This window comes from Hoplias malabaricus, chromosome 3, assembly GCF_029633855.1.
Source record: "Hoplias malabaricus isolate fHopMal1 chromosome 3, fHopMal1.hap1, whole genome shotgun sequence".
NCBI classification, from domain to species: Eukaryota; Metazoa; Chordata; class Actinopteri; order Characiformes; family Erythrinidae; genus Hoplias; species Hoplias malabaricus.
The window spans coordinates 21986561-22006804 of record NC_089802.1 but is presented as its reverse complement, the minus strand read 5'-3'; the positions used below and the strand labels follow the sequence as shown (position 1 = coordinate 22006804).

Here is a 20244-nt window from a genome sequence, read left to right as displayed (position 1 = left end):
GAACAATACTTCAAACTAATTAAACTAAATAAGTTTATCCAATGGACTGCATGGTGGCGTAGCAGGTAGTGTCGCAGTCACACAGCTCCAGCGACCTGAATATTGTGGGTTCAAGTCCCGCTCCGGGTGACTGTCTGTGAGGAGTTTGGTGTGTTCTCCCCGTGTCCTCTGGGTGCTCCGGTTTCCTCCCACAGTCCAAAAACACACGTTGGTAGGTGGATTGGCGACTCAAAAATGTCCATAGGTGTGAATGTGTGTCTGTCGCCCTGTGAAGGACTGTCGCCCCCTCCAGCATGTGTTTCTGCTTTGCTCCGGACCCACTGTGACCCAGAACTTTATAAGCAGCTACAGACAATGAATGAATGAAGTTTAACCAATGGCATATATTTTCCAGAGCAATAAGAGGAAAAACTATTGAATTATTCAATGTTATTTTTATATGTTATGAGTCCAAATTATGGACTCATCTTTATTTTCATATCTACTAATATTCCCAGCACTACTGAGACCTTAATGGTGTATCCTAGTGTAGGATACAATTTAATTTAAATGTTCAGGGATAATTGATAATAGATATGTTGTGTTTGCTGTTAGGAAGAGAGTGGGCTGGGCCCTATGTAAAACTCTAGGGGACTGGCATATGGTCTTTTACCTTTTATCCTGTGTATAATTACAATATCCAGCACTAGTCTAGAAATGCATTTAGTTTTCATGTTTAAAAGGTGTGATTACACTTAACAAGTCATTACACTTGGCTAACTGAAAGAAAACTTGAACCCAACAAGAAAATATCCAACTGAAACAATGAAAAGGATTATAAAACTCCTTCAATTATTTAATAAAAAATGGAATGTGGAAAATAACTTGTTTTCTTCCTGTCAGCTCAGTCTAAATTAGGTTGTAAATATAAACAAAATTGGAGGATCATAACAGGAAAACAGACATGCTAACCAAGGCAGATGTCAATGCATCAGTATACAAAAAAGTCTAAAATGTGGCAAAAAAGGTATTCGTTCATTCATCATCATCTGTAACCACCTATCCAGTTCAGGGCCGCGTGGGTTCAGAACCCGCCCTGAACCACTGGACGCAAGGCGGGAACACACCCCAGAGGGGGCACCAGTCTCCCACAGTGCAACAGACTCATTCACACCTACGGCCATTTTTTGAGTTGCCAATCCACCTACCAACGTGTTTTTACTGTGGGAGGAAACCGGAGCACCCAGAGGAAACTCAAGCGGACACAGGGAGAACACACCAAACTCCTCTAAGACAGTTACCCGGAACGGGACTCTAACCCACAACCTCCAGGTCCCTGGAGCTGTGTGACTGCGACACTACCTGCTGCTGAATGTAATAGGATTTTCATATAGAAAGGCTAATAAAATACTTAAAACAGAAACACTTAAACAGAAGAAAAACACTTAAACAAAAGAAAAATGTGTTGGCTAGAGAGAGGCAGTGAGAGGTGTTTGGATGTTTTGGGTGACAATATGAAAGTGAAATTCAGTAATGAATCATGCTTTGGCCAAAGAGTTGATGCTGGAAATTCTGTCTGGTGATGTTGTAATGAACACGTAAAAATGACTGAAGAAAACAATGTTGCCTTCTCATTTATGATATGGGGTTTCATGTCAGGTAAATGACAAGGGGGATGGCCATCATTATCCCAACAATGTATGATGAAATTTTAGGCACTTTTCCCCATTCCATAGTTAGAAAACAATTTTGGTGGTAAACTAATTTTTCAGGATGCTAATGCATATTGCAACGGAGCAACATGTATTAATGATTTTTTTTTTCAGGACAAGCATATCAGCTCAAAATAAATAATTCCTGTTAATAACGTGAAGGGGAGGGGGCATACAAAAAAATAACAATAAAAAAATCATAACATTAAGAGGATAATTATGAATATAATTAGGGAGAAAAGCTTTTAAAAGTGCAAAAAAACAGATTGCTACAATAAGATATTCACAGAAGGTATAACTACAAATTTCGTCACATTATACTACTATGTTCTAATGCTTTTTATTTTTTATAACACTTAAGTGTTAATTTTAATATTCACATGTAAAAAAATTAAGCCATTATATTTGTCAGGTGAAGTTTCAATAAGGACGGAGTCACAGCTCCGGGGTTGTGGATTCAAACCTCGCCGCAATCCACTGTCTGTGCCATGGTTTGAGGTGTTCTTGCTTGTCTGAGTGGGTTTCCTCTCACGATCCAAAAACAAGTTGCTAGGTGGACTGGTTATTGAAAAGTGTTGCCCTATGATGGACCGGTGCCCTATCTAGTGTGTGTTCCTGCTTTGTTCGAGTGATTCCTGGTAAGTTCCGGACCCACCGCGACTGTGAACAAGATAAAGCAGTTACACAAAAACGAACGAATGAGTGATTTGACTAGGTGGGACTTTTATTGTGAAACGTCATTCCACGTGACTAAACAACACGAAGCTGACGCGCGATTGATAAAGTTGCTTAATATTGGAGTCTTTTATATTGAAGTGGTAAATAATTTCCTGTTTTCATATGTTTGGGTTCGCTCCAATCCACTTCCTCATATACTATACACTACACTCGTGCCTGTTCTTACGGTGGCAGACTCTTTTTTGACACACTTCAAACTGCTTTGCTAGGGTACACACTACTTTGTCGAATTGGAAGCGACTGTCATGATTGCGAGGAGAAGACATAAGGAAATGAAGTACACCTGAAAAGAAAGGTGTTTATGGATGTTTTTGGTATCATTGTTTTTTTTTTCTCTGTTTTCAAAATGTTTGGTGTATAGTGGTTTATCACGCATTAGTTGTGTTCACCAATGGTTATTCTGTTAAAAATGCTCTACTTTTTTCCAGTCTTCAGCTCGGTAACTTCGCTGTTCATTAAATCACCCATAGCTGTGTTGAAGTACTTTATAGCAGATTAAAGTTCATGAATTTACCTGGAGAGTCCTTCTACATTATTATTTGGACACCAACCACCCATCCTACTTTGTCTTACTTAAATTGCCAATGCCATCTTAAATACACTCATAAATGGTACCACACCCTAGGCTATTTAATTGAATTTATTGCATCTCTTGTACGTATATTAATATATTGCGCTGCGATAAATCAGTAGTATACCATACTGTATTATCCCATATAGTACATTTTAATATTGGGTTTATATCCACACATATCCATCCATTCATTGTCTGTAATTGGGCGCAAGGCAGGAACACACTCTGGAGGGAGAGACACTCCTTCACGGGGCGACACATACACTCACACATTCACTCACACCTATGGACATTATTGAGTCGCCATTTCCCCTAACAACGTGTGCTTTTGGACCGTGGGAGGAAACCGGAGCACCCGGAGGAAACCCACGGGGTAAACACACCAAAATCCTCACAGTTACCTTCAACCTCCAGGCCCTTGGAGCTGTGTGACTGCGACACTACCTGCTGCGCCATCGTGCCGCTTTCCACACATATTTACGCATACTTGTTCTTCATCTACCTCCGGCTATACTACAAACATTTTAGTTTTTTTGTCTTTATTATTGTTTATTTGTACTTTTTGTGTGCTATATTAAGTGTAATATCTATCTGTTATTTTCCATTTGTGTTTATGTTCTTTATACCTATTAAAATTTTAGGAGCGTGATGTATGTACTAGTTAATTATCATTTTATTTTGTATTGAATGTTTTTGGAATAGGTTTGACCGCAAAAGACGGTTTACATTACAGCAGTTATAGTCTCGCCGAACCGTTTATTTTTGTGTTTTGTTTTTACAGTATTGTGGGTCAGAAATGGACTTTCTGACTCTTTTCTCCATCTACGTACTGGTTGTGCTGACCTGTATTGCTTTGGTTTGTAAGTACTCAGGGCAGCAGCAGACTCCTTTTGGTCGGGTCTACAACACCTTCTCTCAGGTAAAAATGGTAGCGATAGTTTCCCCATGAGGGTGCTAACCCTAACCCCAAAATAGAGCTTATTTATTAAAATTCACTTATGTTTGAGTGTGGATGAAGAAATAAGCCTAAGAAGTTTACAATTAAAATTTAAATTTTTAATTAAACATACATATAAAAGTTTAAAAATTAAACATACTATAGCCAGAAAAAACATCTTTAATAATATATAAAGCTTCCTTATATTTTATTTATTTGTTATTTTTTGACTGATTTATAAATATTTGCTATTTATAATGCACTCATCTGCTGTAATATTATAAAATTCACATAATTCACTATTTACGTGTTTAAAATAAAATGCATTCTGTGCTTATTAAGTTATCACAGGTTTCCATTCAACTTTCCAGTTAAATTAAATGAAACTCTTATAATTTTTTTTTTTTCATAAATAAATATTTTTTTTAATCATATGAGTGGGGAATCAGGCTCAGTAGTGATAATTAAAGGCCTGCTTTTTAATTTTTACCTTTACTGTCGCAGAGGCTACGTCTGAAACTGCCCTATTCATTACATAATGCACAATTTGGGGTATAAACCTATCCGCTGATTTTAGACTTAGTTAGGTCACTTCCTCTAAAGTATAGCACTTTTTGTGAGTAATGAAGGGAACATTGAGTAGAGGGGGCATTTGAAACACGGTTATATTCTCTGTAAAACAATGACAAACAGATTTCATATATGGTTAGCATGTTACAAACAGTAACCAAGTCAATATTCTGCATTACTCTCTAATGCTTATTATGCTCTGTCATAGCATTTGGTGTAAACAGCAGCAGGAAATATAAAGAAAAACCTAGTATCTGCACACAGATCAAACGAATAAGAGGAAGACAGTTTACAGTGTCAGAATGTCATATTACAAAAGACTTATAGACATTCAGGTTGAAATATAAGCTCTAATGTGCTTCTGTGAGCAAAAAGTACAAAGATCATATATACCTGTCCTTTATGCCTATGAATTTAACTGAATTACATAATGATACATTAGTAATTGTAATCATGTATTCCCTTAAACTTCAACATCTGTAAGTAGATTCACACTTCAGTTACTGACTCTCAGGTTGATTTTTGGAAAACTTGTCTTACCTAGGTAGTTTCTCCCTGGATTCCACAATGTGTTCAGAATATTTGCTACAGGGCTGTACACAGGCTGTTTCACCAGAGGTAAGAATTACAGCAGAAGTGAACATTATCTGGTGATTAATTATTATTAGTTAACATTTTGCATATATAACAATGGCTTTATTTATTTATTTCATACACTGGTACTGGAGTCTTGTTTTCAGTTTGGGAAAGTCCATGTCCAAATTAAGTAGTGCTGAAGTGTAGCAATAGTGCTAATACAATGTTCGTATTAGCAATCTGTAGTTTTTATTTATTTATTTATTTATTGTTATAGCACATCAGTTTCCTAACAGCCTGAGTCTTTGTCTTTTGCTGATGACATCAAAATAATCAAATAATTTACATGACGGAATATAAAGCCGATTTAGAAACTTCTTGTGGTTGGTCTGTTCATTGTTTAATTCTAATAGCATAATGGTGTTTTGTGTATTGTATCACATTAATTAAATTTGTTGGGTTCTTTTCTGCAACAGAAGCAACTTTTTCATTTACTTGCACATCATACTTGAGATTGCTGTGTATGCAGAATACTCCTATGAGATCTTTAGTTTCTGTCTGGAAATGGACACCACCATGGTCAATGTGTGCATTCCATATGTCCTCCTGGCAATAAAGACTTACATCTTCTACCTCTGTTGCAGTAGAGATCCTGGTAAGTAAAAGATGTCCCCCTTTCCTTTACCTAATAGAAATCTGTTATCGTTATACAAAATTTGTTTACTTTTTCAGGAACACTGACAAAGAATAACCATGCAGCTCAGCAGAATGTGTACAAATATGATGAGAAATTGTTTCAAGAAGGAACTGTTTGTCCAACATGTCAGTTTGTGAAACCAGCCAGATCTAAACACTGTCGTAAGTATAATTTTATTGCAGAATGGTACACGAGTCAGCTTCAGCTCAGCTTTATAGCATCTGGAACATGATCCTACTGGCTTCCCCCTCTTAGTTAGACCACAGTCATCATTTAATGCATTTCAAAGTAGTCCTGAAAATATTTACCAATGAATAATTTTTCCAGTATTTTTTTTTTTTTATTTATACCAACCCTGCTTCTGGAAAAGTTGGGATTTTTTGCCATAAAAATGAGAATGTGATTTGTAAAATCTCTCAAACACTTGGTAATGGGGTTTGTAAATTAAAATTTAGTTCGAAATCTAGCTAGTCTTTCCTATTTGTAGCATATGGTAGAAAAATAATTCATTCTTATGTACATAGATAAGAACAGAAGACCCAAACTACACTTTTAATAAAATTAATTGGAGAATTGCTTTGTCTCATCGTGAAGTAATTAAATTCACTTAATATAACACCCGTCTTTCAGAAGCTAATTTGTATAATTTTCCAGCAACAACAGAATTTGTAATAGATTACTAAAGTTTACATGGTGGTGCAAAAGGTAGTGTCACTACCACACAGCTCCAGGGTCTTAAGATCCTCTTTCCTAAAGTTCAGTTTTACTCACACAGTTCAACAACATGTGGTTGGCTATGCAACATTATCCACAGGTTAAATTGACTGACTGTGTGATGCCCTGCAATTGACTGGAGCCCTGTTCAAGGTGTGGTCCTGACTTTTAGCCAGTTACCTTGGTAGGCTGAACACTGAACAGTACAAAACACATACAGAAAATTAATTACTAAATGAGAGAATGAATACAAATGCAGTGGTTTAAGTGGTGTTTTGTGTTTAAGTGTGTTATGTGTGGATGCCAGAAAACCTGGCAGCGCTGCAGTGACACTGACATTTTGGGTGTGTGTTGTGCTGCTACAAGTCGATCAGTGCTGCTGGAGTTTTAAAAGCCCTTGGTGTCACTGCTAGACTGAGTTGAGCTACTGTCTCTGACTTTATCTTCTAGGTGGACCAACAAGGTAGGTGTGTCTAACTGAGTGGACACAGGGGAGACGTGTTTAAAAACTCCAGCAGCACTGTTGTCTAATCCACTCTTATCAACACAACACACATTAACACCATCAACACAATGTCTATGTCACTGCAGCACTGAGAATGATCCACAACCCAAACAATGCCTGCCTTGTAGAGGTCCTGTAGGAGGTCCTGGCCATTGAAAAAGAGGGTCAGAATGGGAAAATAAAGTAACTGGATGTAAAAACAGAGCACAAAAAGAACTAAAGTGTGTAATTCCAAAACTATACAGTGCTCCTCTATTGTCAGTGGAACACAGAGAATGGAGAGTGAGTGCAGAAACAAAGAGATTATCATAATGATATTGTTGACGGGTGTATGTTTATTCAAACAATTCAAATGCCCTTGACTTCTTTTTTGAGTCACCAGGTACAAGAACATATTGTCTGTGGTACTCAGAAATACAGCAAAAATTCAACGGAGTATAGATTAACAAATTAAAAGTACTCTTTCATCTGTTCTGTCATATCAAGGAGTCTGCAATCGATGCGTCCAGAGATTCGACCACCATTGTATCTGGGTGAATAACTGCATCGGTGCTCAGAACACTGGATACTTCCTTCTGTACCTACTCTGTGTGTGTGCCATGGCTGGTGATATCGCAGTGCTGACAGCAGACATGTTGTTTCATGTTGTTGTGCGAGCTGGCCTCATGCATGCGCAGTACATCGATGCGGATGGGCAGCAGCAGCCTTCAGGGCTTCTGTTTGTCACACAGGTATGACACCTTAGACTGTCAATATGATTTCACTTTTATTCTTTAGTAAATTAATTATTTGAAATATCATAAAATATTACATTAAGTTAGATGTGATTATTTGACAAGAATTTTAAAATTAAAAATACAATTGTATTTTTTATGTGTTTTTTAGAGACTGTACTGTTGTCAATATATACATAAACAGTTTATTATATTATTAGCATTTATATACTGTTAAGAGTGTATGATTCAAAGCAGAGTGGTAATCATATGACAAAACTAATCCTAAAATTATATGATGAAACTGAAATGTATCAGTTTTCTTGAAGATGTTGAGCCATATGTTACATATTTTGCTTTCATTTTATACTTTGTGAAACCAAACACTGCTGAATGCCTTAAAAGCATGAGCAGTAGCTGCAATATCTAATTTCAGCAAATAATCTTTCCCTATGCATATTTAATAACTTGGGAGAAATGATTAATACAACTTTTTGTTTTAATCATAAAATCCTATTAACACTTAATAATGTGTGATGTGGTTAAACCTAGAGCTTCTTGGCAAAAAAGGCCCAGAACTTATATTTTAGGAAATAATTGCATTTAGAAAAATCATTATTTCATGTTTTCTTTTTGTTTGTTTGTTTTGTTTTTAAAAGTTGACATTACCATACACTGTGTCTTTAACCCAACAACTTTCTGATTGTTAGTAATGTAACCACAAAATAAATTCACAACACACTAATGTTATGAAGCAATAATGCATGTTTCTGATATTACATTGAGACCAAATTCTCTGATTCCTTCCACAGCAACTCTTCTTGACTTTTCCCAGGATAGTTTTCATGCTCGGTTTCCTAGTATTTGTTTTCTTCCTCTTGGCGGGATATTCCATGTTTCACTTTTACCTGGCTCTGATCAATCAGACCTCCAATGAATGGTTTAAAAGGAAAGTTCATACATGCCAACATTGCCACCCTGGACACAACTGCCCTACCTCCTACAATCCAATAAGAGGATACTATCACAGGGGAATCCTCAAAAATCTGGGAGAAATATTTTGGCCATGCCCCAGTCCGAAGAAAGACAATTAACTCCTGTTAAACATGTCACTTTATTACCCCTTAAGACTTTTTTTTTTTTAAGTCGAATGTTGTATGCTGTGTTGCTGGATGAGTTTGAAATAAACATTTTAATCTACTGTTGGTTAAACATGTCAGCCTGTGTCTTTTTCCACACATCCAACAAGAATTAAATGTTGTAAACATTTTCTGTAGATGTTAAACTTTTTTTTATATACACCAACATGATTATATTTAGATACATTTAGGCTTTTATTCAGGTATATGTTTGGCTCTACACTTATATATTTTACTTGAGTATGGATTTGACACATAACGCCCATATTTAACCCTTTTTTATTAATATTTTTAGTTATTTATTTAATTTTTTTTACTGGCCCCACTGCATTACAGTCCTGCCTATGAAGTATTACTCAGCCCAGTGTTAGAAATTCGGCATTGAAGAGTCAGGAGAATGGAGTTTGGCGTTGACTGGAGTTTATTTACACATACACAGGACCATGTATGAGTACAGCTGGATGATCTCAGTCTATCTCAGGATGATCTGAAGTTTGGAAACTGGAGGTTCAGAAGTTTCCTTCACGTGCATGCAGAAAAGCACGGGCACAGCTTGGTCATCAGTGTGTCACCAGTTCAGTCTGATCCCGATCCAGTCTAACCAAATATTTTAGGAGGGCCTTATATACATTGGAGTAGTGGGGGAAGGGAATTGGAGGAAGAAGAGGAGGGGTATGTAGAATGAGGGTGATGAAGAACGTGTAAGACAGAGAAAGGGGGGAAAGGTGAGAGAAAATGGAAATCAGGAGGGATAGGAGGAAGAATAGGGGTGAGAGGAGGGGTAAGTGTGATAAGGGTGATGGTCAAGGAAATAAGCTAGAACAAAAGGTGTGAGGGGAGATGTATGATGAAAGATGATGAATAGTTTCTCTCACCAGTATCCTTGTATTATGTACAATAAAATGCACCCAAACAGAACAGGGCATGTTTACGTATAGCAGTCTTAAGGGCACAGTAACAACAGTGTATTAGAATCTAAATCTTAGACAAAAAGTCTAGATCTTGGAAAATTAACATGTAAAAATGAAATATGACTGTTTTTGGATATAAATAATCAAGCAATCTCCCGATTTTTAAGTGGACCTTAGGATTTTGTCTTTGCATTTTTTTCAAGCACTGAAGCATTTAGATGCATTTTTTAAAATCTGAGTACATTTTTATTGGCCTTTACTGTCCCTTTAAATCGGTGCGGAAGTGCTGGGACATCTAATGTAATAAGGTCAGGTCGGGGATGTTGGGGAGAGTGTGAATGAATGACGGAAAAAGAATCCGTCTCAACCTCTGCTGTTGAGTTTTACCGAGACATTTTTTTTTTCAGGTTGCTTTCTTCCTCTCTGACTCTCAGCAGACCGTTAGCACTGCGTGTGTGAGGAAGAGTGTGTGTGTCTGTGTTTTTATAGAGTGGACAGACGGACGGAGGGAATTTAAACTCGCTGTGTCATTGTGACCGAGGACGAGACGAAAATAAACCCGGTAATCGTCCAAACACTAACGGTCCCGAGTTCCGAACACTTATGGCGGCGTCTAAATGCACACGGTTGAGCGGCGCGCTTGTGGCTCCATTACTGGAGTCGGTGGACAGCGTGCTGTTCGACTGCGATGGTGTGATATGGAGAGGGGACCAGGCCGTCCCCGGAGCCCCGGAGGTCGTTAACTCTCTTAAGAAAAGCGGCAAAAAGGTGTTCTTTGTCACCAACAACAGCACCAAGACCCGCCGCATGTACGCGGACAAATTGGCCCGCCTGGGCTTCGACGCGCGCGAGGAAGAGGTGTTCGGCACTGCATACTGCTCGGCCGTTTACATCCGCACTGTCTGCGCGCTCCAGGGTAAAGTTTATCTCATCGGGAGTCCCGCCATGAGGCAGGAGCTTGAGGCCATGGGCATTACGCAGCTTGGCGTGGGTCCTGACCCGGTGATTGGAGGTCAGAGCGACTGGGCAAACGTCCCACTGGACTCCGAGGTCGGAGCCGTTCTGGTGGGCTTTGACGAGCATTTCAGCTACATGAAGCTTAACCGAGCTCTGCAGTACCTCTGCGACCCCCAGTGCCAGTTCGTGGGCACCAACACTGACACCAGGCTGCCCCTGGAAGGAGGAAAAGCTGTGCCAGGTGAGCCTTAATAAGACTATTAATAATAAAATTACGTAATAATACAGAGGAGAATAAAATTACACCACACTCACGCAAACAATACTGTAGTTTTTGAGACAAAGGTGAATGAGAAAAAGCCAAGATTTATTTTTTTATTTTGACCACTTTCTTGGGCTGAACTTTCAAAAAGTGTCACCAGTCCTAAAGGGCGAATGCCTCATTGTACCACTATGTACCAAACTTTTTTGTTGACACTAGTATTTTAGTCAAGAAATATGGAGTCGAGGCTGAGACCATTCATTCATTCATTGTCTGTAAGCGCTTATCCAGTTCATGGTCACGGTGGGTCTGGAGCCTACCCGGAATCACTGGGCGCAAGGCAGGAACACACCCTGGAGGGGGCCACACACACACATACTCTCACACCTATGGACACATTTTAGTCACTAATCCACCTAACATCATGTTTTTGGACCATGGGAGGAAAACAGAGCACCTGGAGGAAACCCATGGGGTTTCCCACAGGGAGAACACACCAACTCCCCATAGACAGTCACCCAGAGCAGGACTTGAACCCACAACCTCCAGGTCCCTTGTGTTTTATATTAGCTACCAATTACACGCAATAGTCTAAAAATATTATTTAGCCGACTTAAAAACTGCACCTCATCTTTTGCTTTCTTTCCATATTTTTGGAAACTTTAGACAGTTCCCAGTGCCTCTCATTGAAATGTAGCTGAATTTATGTTGAGCTGAAAATCTTTGCTTTACAGAAGTTCATGGTGCTTTACTACCAAGAGTATAATTCCACATTCAACACTGTAACAGAATAGACACAACTCAGCAGTACTCGTGACCAAGACTAGACTAAAAGTTGCACCTCTTTTTTAATTAATGAATAGTGCACCAAGTCATTTAGATGTGCTTACATAGCCTCTTACACAATCGAACCTGAGCCCAAAATCAACGAGCCCAAAGTCAGGCATTGGCTGGAGTGTTAAAAATACCCCCAGCATTAGAGTATGGAGCAGTGGACCTATATTTTCTAAAGTGTTAGTGCTCCACCTAATTATTTTGCGTGTCAGAGTGGCATTCTTAACAAAACCTAGTCATTCAGCATCATACGGGTCCCCGTAATGCTCTTGTGGCTGAATGCCATAAAACAAAAACACAGAACATGTTCCAACATCTAGTCTATTTAATACGTTTAATTTCAGAAGAAACTTTGGAGGAGCAATTGTCCGCATACTTTGAATTTGGTGTTGAATGGATAGTGTTAAAAAAACTCCTAATTTACGGTTTCTTGTGGTATTCATCAGCATAGGAACCAAAGGACTAATACCATACATTTTTCTAGTAATTTATTCTCCCTGAGGTGGTCTTATGAAATGTAAACATCATCATCATTTATTACATAATCATTTTTGTCCAGTGACATCTTGCTATTGAAACTTTGAAGTGCTTTAGAAGTACATTGTATGTTTCGGGTTCCTGTGCCTTTAAGACTGAGTTATATAAACAAGCTCTAGTCTGACTGACTGTCCAGTATTGTACATTGCTGTAGTACAGTCTGATGCACTCATTACTGGACTAAGAAATAAAAAGAAAAAACAACCAAACAAGCTGTTCTTTCACCTCCATATATGGATTGTATGAAATAAGGCGTGATCAGTACAGTTTTCTTAAGATATCTGCTTTTGAAATTTATGAGGTAATGTTCTCTTCTGCTTTTTTGTAGCTTGCATGATGTTTGTTTAATGAATGCTGTTTTTTTAGACTAGACTAAAACTGTAGTTGCACCTCTTTTATAATTAACGAATAGTGCACCAAGTCATTTAGATGTGCTTACATAGCTTCTTACACAATCGAACCTGAGCCCAAATTTAACAAGCCCAATTGGCTGGAGTGTTAAAAATACCTCCGGCATTAGAGTATGGAGCAGTGGACCTGTATTTTCTAAAGTGTTAGTGCTCCACCTAATTATTTTGGGAGTGTCAGAGTGGCATTCTTAATCAAACCTAGTCATTCAGCATCATACTGGTCCCCGTAATGCTCTTGCTTCCTTCATATTTATCGGACTATTTAACAAGAGACTGCGCTCTGTACAATTTACCTTTCAGTAGCTACATAATATTGGACATCCCAACAGTTCAGTCTGAATTTGGAAAGAGAGATTAGTTACAGGGCCCTTTTTATATGGAATGATCTTCAGAAATGTTGGAGCAGTTTAATTATTTGAATGAATTTGTAGTAACAATTCAATTATTTTATTTGGAGTGTGTTGCAGGATTAAAAGAAAGTAAATAAGTAAATATATAAATATTTTATATATAAAAATACATTTCCATACATACAGAGCAGCCATACAGTGTGTTGCAGGCTTCAAAAGAAAAAAATTCTATATATATATAAAAATAAACGTTCACAAGAAAAAAAAACAAAAAAACAAATCGGACTATTTTTATGGCACTATATTTATATATAATATTATTAACTATATTAACTATATTATACTATATTAATTATAATAATATGCCATATTTTCTGGAAATGGTGTTTGCATGTAAAGTACAACAGTTTTTTGTATATTCACACAGGAGTCTGTTCTCTGTAGAAAATGCATACTGCTTTAAAGGGAACAAGTAACAATGACTAAACCTTTGCACTTGCCTGTAAATATATAAATAGCTCTGAGTACATATGGGTAAATATAACTTGTTACGACCTACACCTGTTCTCACAATGATTATTTTTGCATGTCCCATAGGTGAACAAGTGTGAAATTCTTTTAACATGGTGACTTTGTGTCTGTAGGGACGGGCTGTCTCCTGAAAGCCGTGGAGACTGCAGCACAGCGAAAGGCTCAGGTGGTGGGGAAGCCCAGCAACTTCATGTTCGAATGTGTGGCCAACCAGTTTAACTTGGAACCAAGCAGGTGTCTTATGGTTGGTGACAGGCTGGACACAGACATTATGTTGGGCTCCAACTGTGGCCTGAAGACTCTGCTGACCTTGACAGGTGTCTCTACTTTAGCTGATGCTGAGGCTCACCAAAGGAGTAGCTGTCCAGAACGTCAAAAAATGGTGCCTGACTATTATGTTGATAGCATAGCAGAGATTTTACCTGCCCTACAAGGATAAATATTAGTATTTATTGCTGTTTAACCAATGTCCATCTTAATGGACCATTTAACAGAGATGAAGTTAACAGAATACAAGAAACATTTAATATTCTACTATGAAGTTCAAAGTGAACTGTGTTAATGATTAAGACATGATAAGTTTATAATTAGAAGAGCAGTTGGTTTGATATGACACAGGCTTATAAAAGGGACTGCATGTGTGTTTTTTTTTTTGTTTTTTTGTTTTTTTTTCTATTTCGTCAAGCATTTTCAGTAAACAGTACTGTACACTGGCTGTGTTAAAAGCACTAGCTTTGTATTGCTGTTCAGACAAGAATCTCATCACTGAAAATGTAACAAGGATAAGAGGGAAGTTATTCTTAATTTTATGGAACAAGAGGTCATATTTTTGGACGTTTTTAATAAGGCTAGTGGTCATTACATACTGACAAAGGCAAAAGAAAAATTAAGAGAAAAATAATTGGAGTTAATTATTTTGCTCTTACAGTGACAACAAAACATCATTCAATTCATAGAATGTTCCATTAACTGTGTCTACCTCTATCTTTCCATATTCCATTATATACTGTCATTGCTGTATTTTTTTTTTAATGGACAGGTAGTGTTTTAGTCATTTTAAGTATATTTAACCTTGTCAAAACACTATATGTATGCTATATGTCAGAAGGTTTGTAGACACCTCACCCAGTGTTTCTTCTGAAAGAAGGCAGTTAATAGGCCTTTTTTCCCATTTTTTGTCTTCAGGCAACATGATGAGCATTTCTGTGTTGACGCTTCATTAGTTCAGACCCAGCACTCAAACTCATCCCACAACTAATGCATCAAGCTTAATCACTCTAGAGAGCACAGTTCCACTGCCTCCCAGCACAGTGCTTGGGAATTTTATACTCCTCTAGCTCAAAGCTGGCATTGTGCATGGTATCCATAGGCTCATGTGCAGCTGCTCCAGAGTGTCCCTTTCTATAAAGAATGCTTATCGTGGCGATTATACAAGCTTTTGGTGCACAGCTGGATGCCTATGTCCTCAATTAACGATTAATTCACTCATAAAGGGTGGTGTCATCTAACTTTTGGAAGAATTGTTCACTGTATAAAAAATTAAATAGAATGTAAAGCGTTTCAATGTTCTGTTATGTACCCAAAAATTCAGAAAATGTATATATAGCCTCGGATAGTCTAGATCTGTTGTTAATAGGCTCTGTTCTGTTGCTGTCCATGTTTTGTGACGTGAGTGCCTCCATGGGCAATTTCACACAACACTTTATTTTGAAGTGCTTTTGTGTCTTTGTTAAAAGAAAACCTGCCTGTTTTATCATTATCACTCATCATTAGCCACTTCTGCTACTTCATATGTAGCCATTTCAGTTTGTTCTGTCTTGCCTTGAACAAATTATTGTGATCAAATAAAAAATACTAATTATAATTCAGAATCAAAGGTTTGTCTGAGTGCCAGTGTATTGGAATTACTTGTCATTATGAGATGTTCCCAATGTCATTACAGTGTGTGAATTTAAAGTCACCTTGGGCAATCAGCAGCTACAAGGCAAGAGCAGTGGATGGCTAATGTAACTGACTCTCTATGATGACAAGCCCTGTCTGCAAAAAACAAGCCTTGCCTCTTGCCTTTGTCCATTGTCCAGGGTGGGGTAGCAGCCAGTGGGTTGGACTATCTGGTGTGTGTGACTGAGTGAAGGGGGTGGGGGTAAAGAATGGCAGTGAGAAGCTGGGCAGGTACACAACAGGTGCACACTCTTGGTCAGTCCCGATCATGAACATAGCCTGATGCAGAGAAGGGAGGGATTGTGAGGTGAAGCAACTGGATGCAGAATGGTGAGGTGCTGGAAACGCTCAGAAACTTGTTCGGAGGATCCAAGATGCATGGTGAGATTTCCATAAACTTGCATTACTCACTAGCAGTAGTTAAGAGAAACACACACAATGTTTACTGTTGAGAACTTACATTGGTTTCCCTCTTGGTACAATTTAAAGATTAAGACACCCACTGAAGATGTGATATATTCCCAAAAATTGCACTTTAGTAGAACTAAAAATAAAAGGGTTAAGAAGAGAGCATCTGCTGTAGACCATAAATTTCATTTAAATGTTGAGAACCATAACAAACATGTAGCCTGCTTTTTAAAACATATCACTTCACACGTGGCACATCTCAGAACTAAAAAACAGAAGTGTTAGCTTGTATAATTTCTTATTTTTGTGTTTGCTGTGGTCTCAGCTTTGTGGCCCTATAGGCTCCTCCAGGTTTCCTCACCGAGTGTTCTGGGGCAGCGTCACTGCCATACTGCTCATCATTATCATTGCACTCCTCATCAATGGAAAGTTAGCTCTCCAACCAGAAATACAGGTATGAAACTTCAAATGATCACCTGTTTCAGGTCATAATGGATGTATTTAACATAATTCAGTGTAATCCTAATACCCATTGAGCAATTATGTTGAATCTGTGCTGAAATTTAGAATTTTTCATTGACCTGTAAATATGGATATGGTGTGCTGTCTTCAACAGATTTGTTTCTATGCACCAAAAAACCAAAAATCAAATTTTTTCAGTCTACATTTCAGGATGTCAGAATTGCAGTTCCTGACCACCTTGCAGCTTTGATCAATCAGTCGGCGTTGGTGGACAGGCCTAACAACACAGTGACATATTATATCTCGCAAACCAACCACACCTCTACAGTACTCTTTGACATGAAACATGTAAGACCCCTTTTTCATAGCTTGTATCAAAAATTTAAGAATTAGATTTCTTCCAATGTCCATACTGTTTCATTTCTTTCACTCAGGGGATAATATGTTACAAGCCGGATAAAAAGGAAACTTGCTTCCTTCGCCAAATGGAGACGGCGGATTATGAAAACATGCACATTCTCTTCAATGAGTCACAGCAACAGGTAACTACATTTTATACTAATTATACAGGCACAAACAGATTGTACTTGCCTTGTTGTCATAATGGCACTATTTTGATTGATTAAGTCTGATATTGTAATGTACACAGCCATTTTACCTATTGTTTTTTTGCAGCATAGCAGACTAGCCTAACTTCTGTGCCCCTTGTGTGCTTAGGGCTAAATGCCACTATACTATGCTAGCAGGAAGTTTGAGTGACACTTCAACACAGCTCCACCTTAGTGCTCCTGAGCTGATTAGAGAGCTATTTCGGCTGCTCTCTGTGTGACTCCAGAAAGGGAGCAATGGACCGCACAGGTTCAGGCGAGCTTGGCCTAGCTGTTGTCTGAATTCCTTAGCACATCTGATCTGCCTTCCATGGATCTCATTACAGGATGGGACCACAGAGTGCACAATGGCCGCTCTGTTGGCTTTTTTCCTCTTATAAGTCACTACTGGGAGGAAAGGGAGCCCTTCCGTTAACAGGGCAGAGTCTTGTGCTGGACACACTTCTCTCAGCACTTAACAAGGTGTTTCTGTGGCAGATTATGGTCCACAGAGAATGGATGGGTTTTTACCATTCGCTTGATCTTTATCATTGACCAAATAGTGGACCACTTAAAATCTTGGTGTAAGTTTATATGTTTGCATCATTGCACTTCTTTAAAACCATTAGCAAACTCTCTGTAATTCAATTTTCTCACCAAAAGAGAAGCCTCATCCCATTCAATAGGCCCTTTTGGAACAAATATCTGTTTGTTAACACAATGAGCTTTTATAACCAAAAACCGCTTGTTACCATGTTCACTGAAGCATTTCACCACTAGCACTCATTGCATATCTGATCTCTTTCTGGAGAAAATGGTATAATTACAAACGCTTTTTTGTCCTTGAGGAAAACACCCAAGCCACTGAAGATGCAATTATGCCATTAAGATTCGCTGCATCTCAGAGAACAACAATACGTGCATTGGTGTGATTCCATGTAGCCATAATTTACCAGTGTGCTGATGAACATTAAGATACTCTTGTGTGGTGTATTATTTCAGGTGAGTCAGGTCTGGCTGGTGGGAAACAAGACTCAGAGACACACTGAGTTTCTGGGAGTTTTGGAAGGTAGTCGTGTGGAAGCCTCGACACTCCAGGAGCCACTGCAGGCCCTCTGTCAGCAGGGCCCAGTCTACTGGACACGGAGAGCTGATGGTGAGACCTCCAGTACTGTCTGAGTAGTTTTCACTGGAAACTTACATTTTTAAAATTTTAAATCTACTCTTGAATGCCGTCATTATTCCTGCACAAACTATTCTGCATAATTGTAGGTCTTCCTGTGCAAAATGCATTCTCTTGCTAAATGGCTCATTATCATGTACTTTTTTAATGCAATAAGACTTTTTATTCATCATTTGTTTGTCATGAAGAAAAATAATTTGAGAGCATTAAGAAAGCTTGCACTCTCTTGCAAGCTCTTTAAAGTCCAAAGTGTGATTCAGAAATGTAATCTTGCACTCTAGTCGTGACCTTTTCCAAAGTTGCTTTGGCTAACAGGAACAAGTCTCTGAAAATATTGGCTTTGAGATCAGCACTCAAAGTTCCACCAGACTGATCACAGCCTCTCTTGCCTTTTTGCAGGTCCCAAAGAAAGATTAATTTACTTCTGCATCGACATCTGCTTCCCCAGCAACATTTGTGTGTCTGTGTGTTTCTACTACTTGCCAGAATGAGCCTCGGCTCGCTGAGTGTATGAACACGCAGAAGAGAAACTGAATGCCTCTCTGAGACTTAGTTATGGAGAAGCATCTTTGTTGGCACTGATGAGAGAAAATGGAAAAGCCCCACACTACACACAGACTCACTCTGAAAAGGCAATCAGCAGCATGCTGTCATGTTATCTGCAAAGTCCTACTCATCACCTCCTGTGTAAAATCCCTAAGTTGTTTCCATATTATTAAATCCAAGACTCATTGCTGCTTGCATTTCTTATAACATGATGCATAACAGAAAACAATAAATGGTGGTCTACAATAAAGCACAATTAATTGCACAATAATTAATTGTCATTGTGCGTGTCCCACACTCAATCAGACAGTAGTTACAAGTAAAACTTCCTGGATAAAAAACAGAATTGTTGAGCGTCTTAAGTTCTTCCTGGGTGTTGCTAGCACATTTGTTTGTTCATAATCATTAAGATGATACTGTTTTCATGAACTCATGAATCCAGCAGAAAAATGGATTAAAGCAATAAATATTTTAATTGGATTACAAAATAGCTGTGCACCACTTTGTAATGCCCAATCATAAAATACTATTTAAATACAATATATTTCACCGCCATAAGTTTTATTTACAAATGTGTGGAATTACATAAGTATGCACAACAATGATAGTGGGATCAAAGTCAAATACAAGATAAAAAATGGTGAATCAATTTTTTGCCTCAGTATTTATACAAATTGTTTTAGGGTTCACCCATTGCTGTTGTAAGGCTAGGGCTGTGGAGCAGAGGAACTGTGATCCTTGCAGCAACTGATTGTTAGGAGTGGCTTTTTAATTCAAAACAACCATTATATCAGTTCCTGATTCTTGTGGCTAAATGTGATCAGAAATTTTAAACCATCTGAACCAAGTCTAAAACCTTCTCAGAGGAGAAGACAATTGTACTTCCTTAAGGGGGACAAATTTATAAATGGCCTTAATTATTTATTTGTCTGCAACCACTTATCCACTTCAGGGTTGAGGTGGGTCCAGAGCCTACTTTGAATTACTCGGGCCAATGTGGGAACACACCCTGAAGGGGGCGCCAGTCCTTCACAGGCCGAAACACACGTTCACTCACACCTATGGATTCTTTTGAGTAGCCAATCCACCTACGAACGTGTTTTTGCAATATGGAGGGGAACATGGACCTGGGGAGAATACACCTACTCATAGAGAATCACCCAGAATGGGGCTTGAACCCACAACCCCAGGACCGGAGCTGTGTGAGTGACACTACGTTGAGCAACTGTATCGCCGGTCTTAATTATGTTGGTGAGAAGTTGGATTATCAAGACAATTATTTTCTTTTCAAAACATTTGGGAGCTGATAATATGAACTTTCTCTTAAGAAGAATGCATCCATTTGTGTTATTTAAGTAGTGCATAATATCACATGACTGTAATGATCATATACAGGTACACAACAGATGCCTAATTTTTCAGTGTAGTTTAGGCTAAAGGTTAACCTTTCTAAAATTTAATATCATTCACA

The 20244-nt window shown here is 38.3% G+C and overlaps 3 protein-coding genes across 7 annotated transcripts; all 3 read left to right on the top strand.

The window, feature by feature from the left end:
* Window positions 1–2200: 2200 nt before the first annotated feature.
* Window positions 2201–8911, top strand: zdhhc4 (zinc finger DHHC-type palmitoyltransferase 4). Of its 5 annotated transcripts, none has more exons than XM_066665323.1 (7): window positions 2201–2329; window positions 3785–3922; window positions 5055–5128; window positions 5563–5741; window positions 5819–5944; window positions 7489–7733; window positions 8528–8911. In XM_066665323.1, exons 2-7 carry the CDS (start codon window positions 3800–3802, stop codon window positions 8807–8809), a joined length of 1029 nt encoding a protein of 342 aa, XP_066521420.1. In that variant the 5' UTR covers window positions 2201–2329; window positions 3785–3799; the 3' UTR covers window positions 8810–8911. The 5 variants fall into 5 exon arrangements, with proteins under 5 accessions (XP_066521420.1, XP_066521418.1, XP_066521416.1 ...); XM_066665321.1 differs by lacking the exon at window positions 2201–2329 and adding an exon at window positions 2573–2724; XM_066665319.1 differs by lacking the exon at window positions 2201–2329 and adding an exon at window positions 2658–2743.
* A 1119-nt stretch (window positions 8912–10030) lies between these two features.
* pgp (phosphoglycolate phosphatase) lies at window positions 10031–15482 on the top strand. Its single transcript, XM_066665070.1, has 2 exons — window positions 10031–10963; window positions 13760–15482. The coding sequence occupies exons 1-2, from the start codon at window positions 10369–10371 to the stop codon at window positions 14083–14085; spliced, it is 921 nt and encodes a 306-aa protein (XP_066521167.1). The 5' UTR covers window positions 10031–10368; the 3' UTR covers window positions 14086–15482.
* A 374-nt stretch (window positions 15483–15856) lies between these two features.
* bricd5 (BRICHOS domain containing 5) lies at window positions 15857–18764 on the top strand. Its single transcript, XM_066662894.1, has 6 exons — window positions 15857–15968; window positions 16321–16449; window positions 16656–16805; window positions 16892–16999; window positions 18047–18200; window positions 18627–18764. The coding sequence occupies exons 1-6, from the start codon at window positions 15915–15917 to the stop codon at window positions 18716–18718; spliced, it is 687 nt and encodes a 228-aa protein (XP_066518991.1). The 5' UTR covers window positions 15857–15914; the 3' UTR covers window positions 18719–18764.
* The last annotated feature ends 1480 nt before the right edge of the window (window positions 18765–20244 follow it).

Bases quoted from the DNA above. Each gene is read 5' to 3' on its own strand.
- pgp (XM_066665070.1), top strand. From the start codon at position 10,369: ATGGCGGCGTCTAAATGCACACGGTTGAGCGGCGCGCTTGTGGCTCCA. The intron at 10,964-13,759 runs GTGAGCCTTAAT...TTGTGTCTGTAG, and splicing joins AGGAGGAAAAGCTGTGCCAG to GGACGGGCTGTCTCCTGAAA.
- bricd5 (XM_066662894.1), top strand. From the start codon at position 15,915: ATGGTGAGGTGCTGGAAACGCTCAGAAACTTGTTCGGAGGATCCAAGA. The intron at 16,450-16,655 runs GTATGAAACTTC...AAATTTTTTCAG, and splicing joins CTCTCCAACCAGAAATACAG to TCTACATTTCAGGATGTCAG. The intron at 18,201-18,626 runs GTGAGACCTCCA...GCCTTTTTGCAG, and splicing joins CTGGACACGGAGAGCTGATG to GTCCCAAAGAAAGATTAATT.
- zdhhc4 (XM_066665318.1), top strand. From the start codon at position 2,821: ATGGTTATTCTGTTAAAAATGCTCTACTTTTTTCCAGTCTTCAGCTCG. The intron at 5,945-7,488 runs GTAAGTATAATT...TGTCATATCAAG, and splicing joins AGCCAGATCTAAACACTGTC to GAGTCTGCAATCGATGCGTC. The intron at 7,734-8,527 runs GTATGACACCTT...TTCCTTCCACAG, and splicing joins GGCTTCTGTTTGTCACACAG to CAACTCTTCTTGACTTTTCC.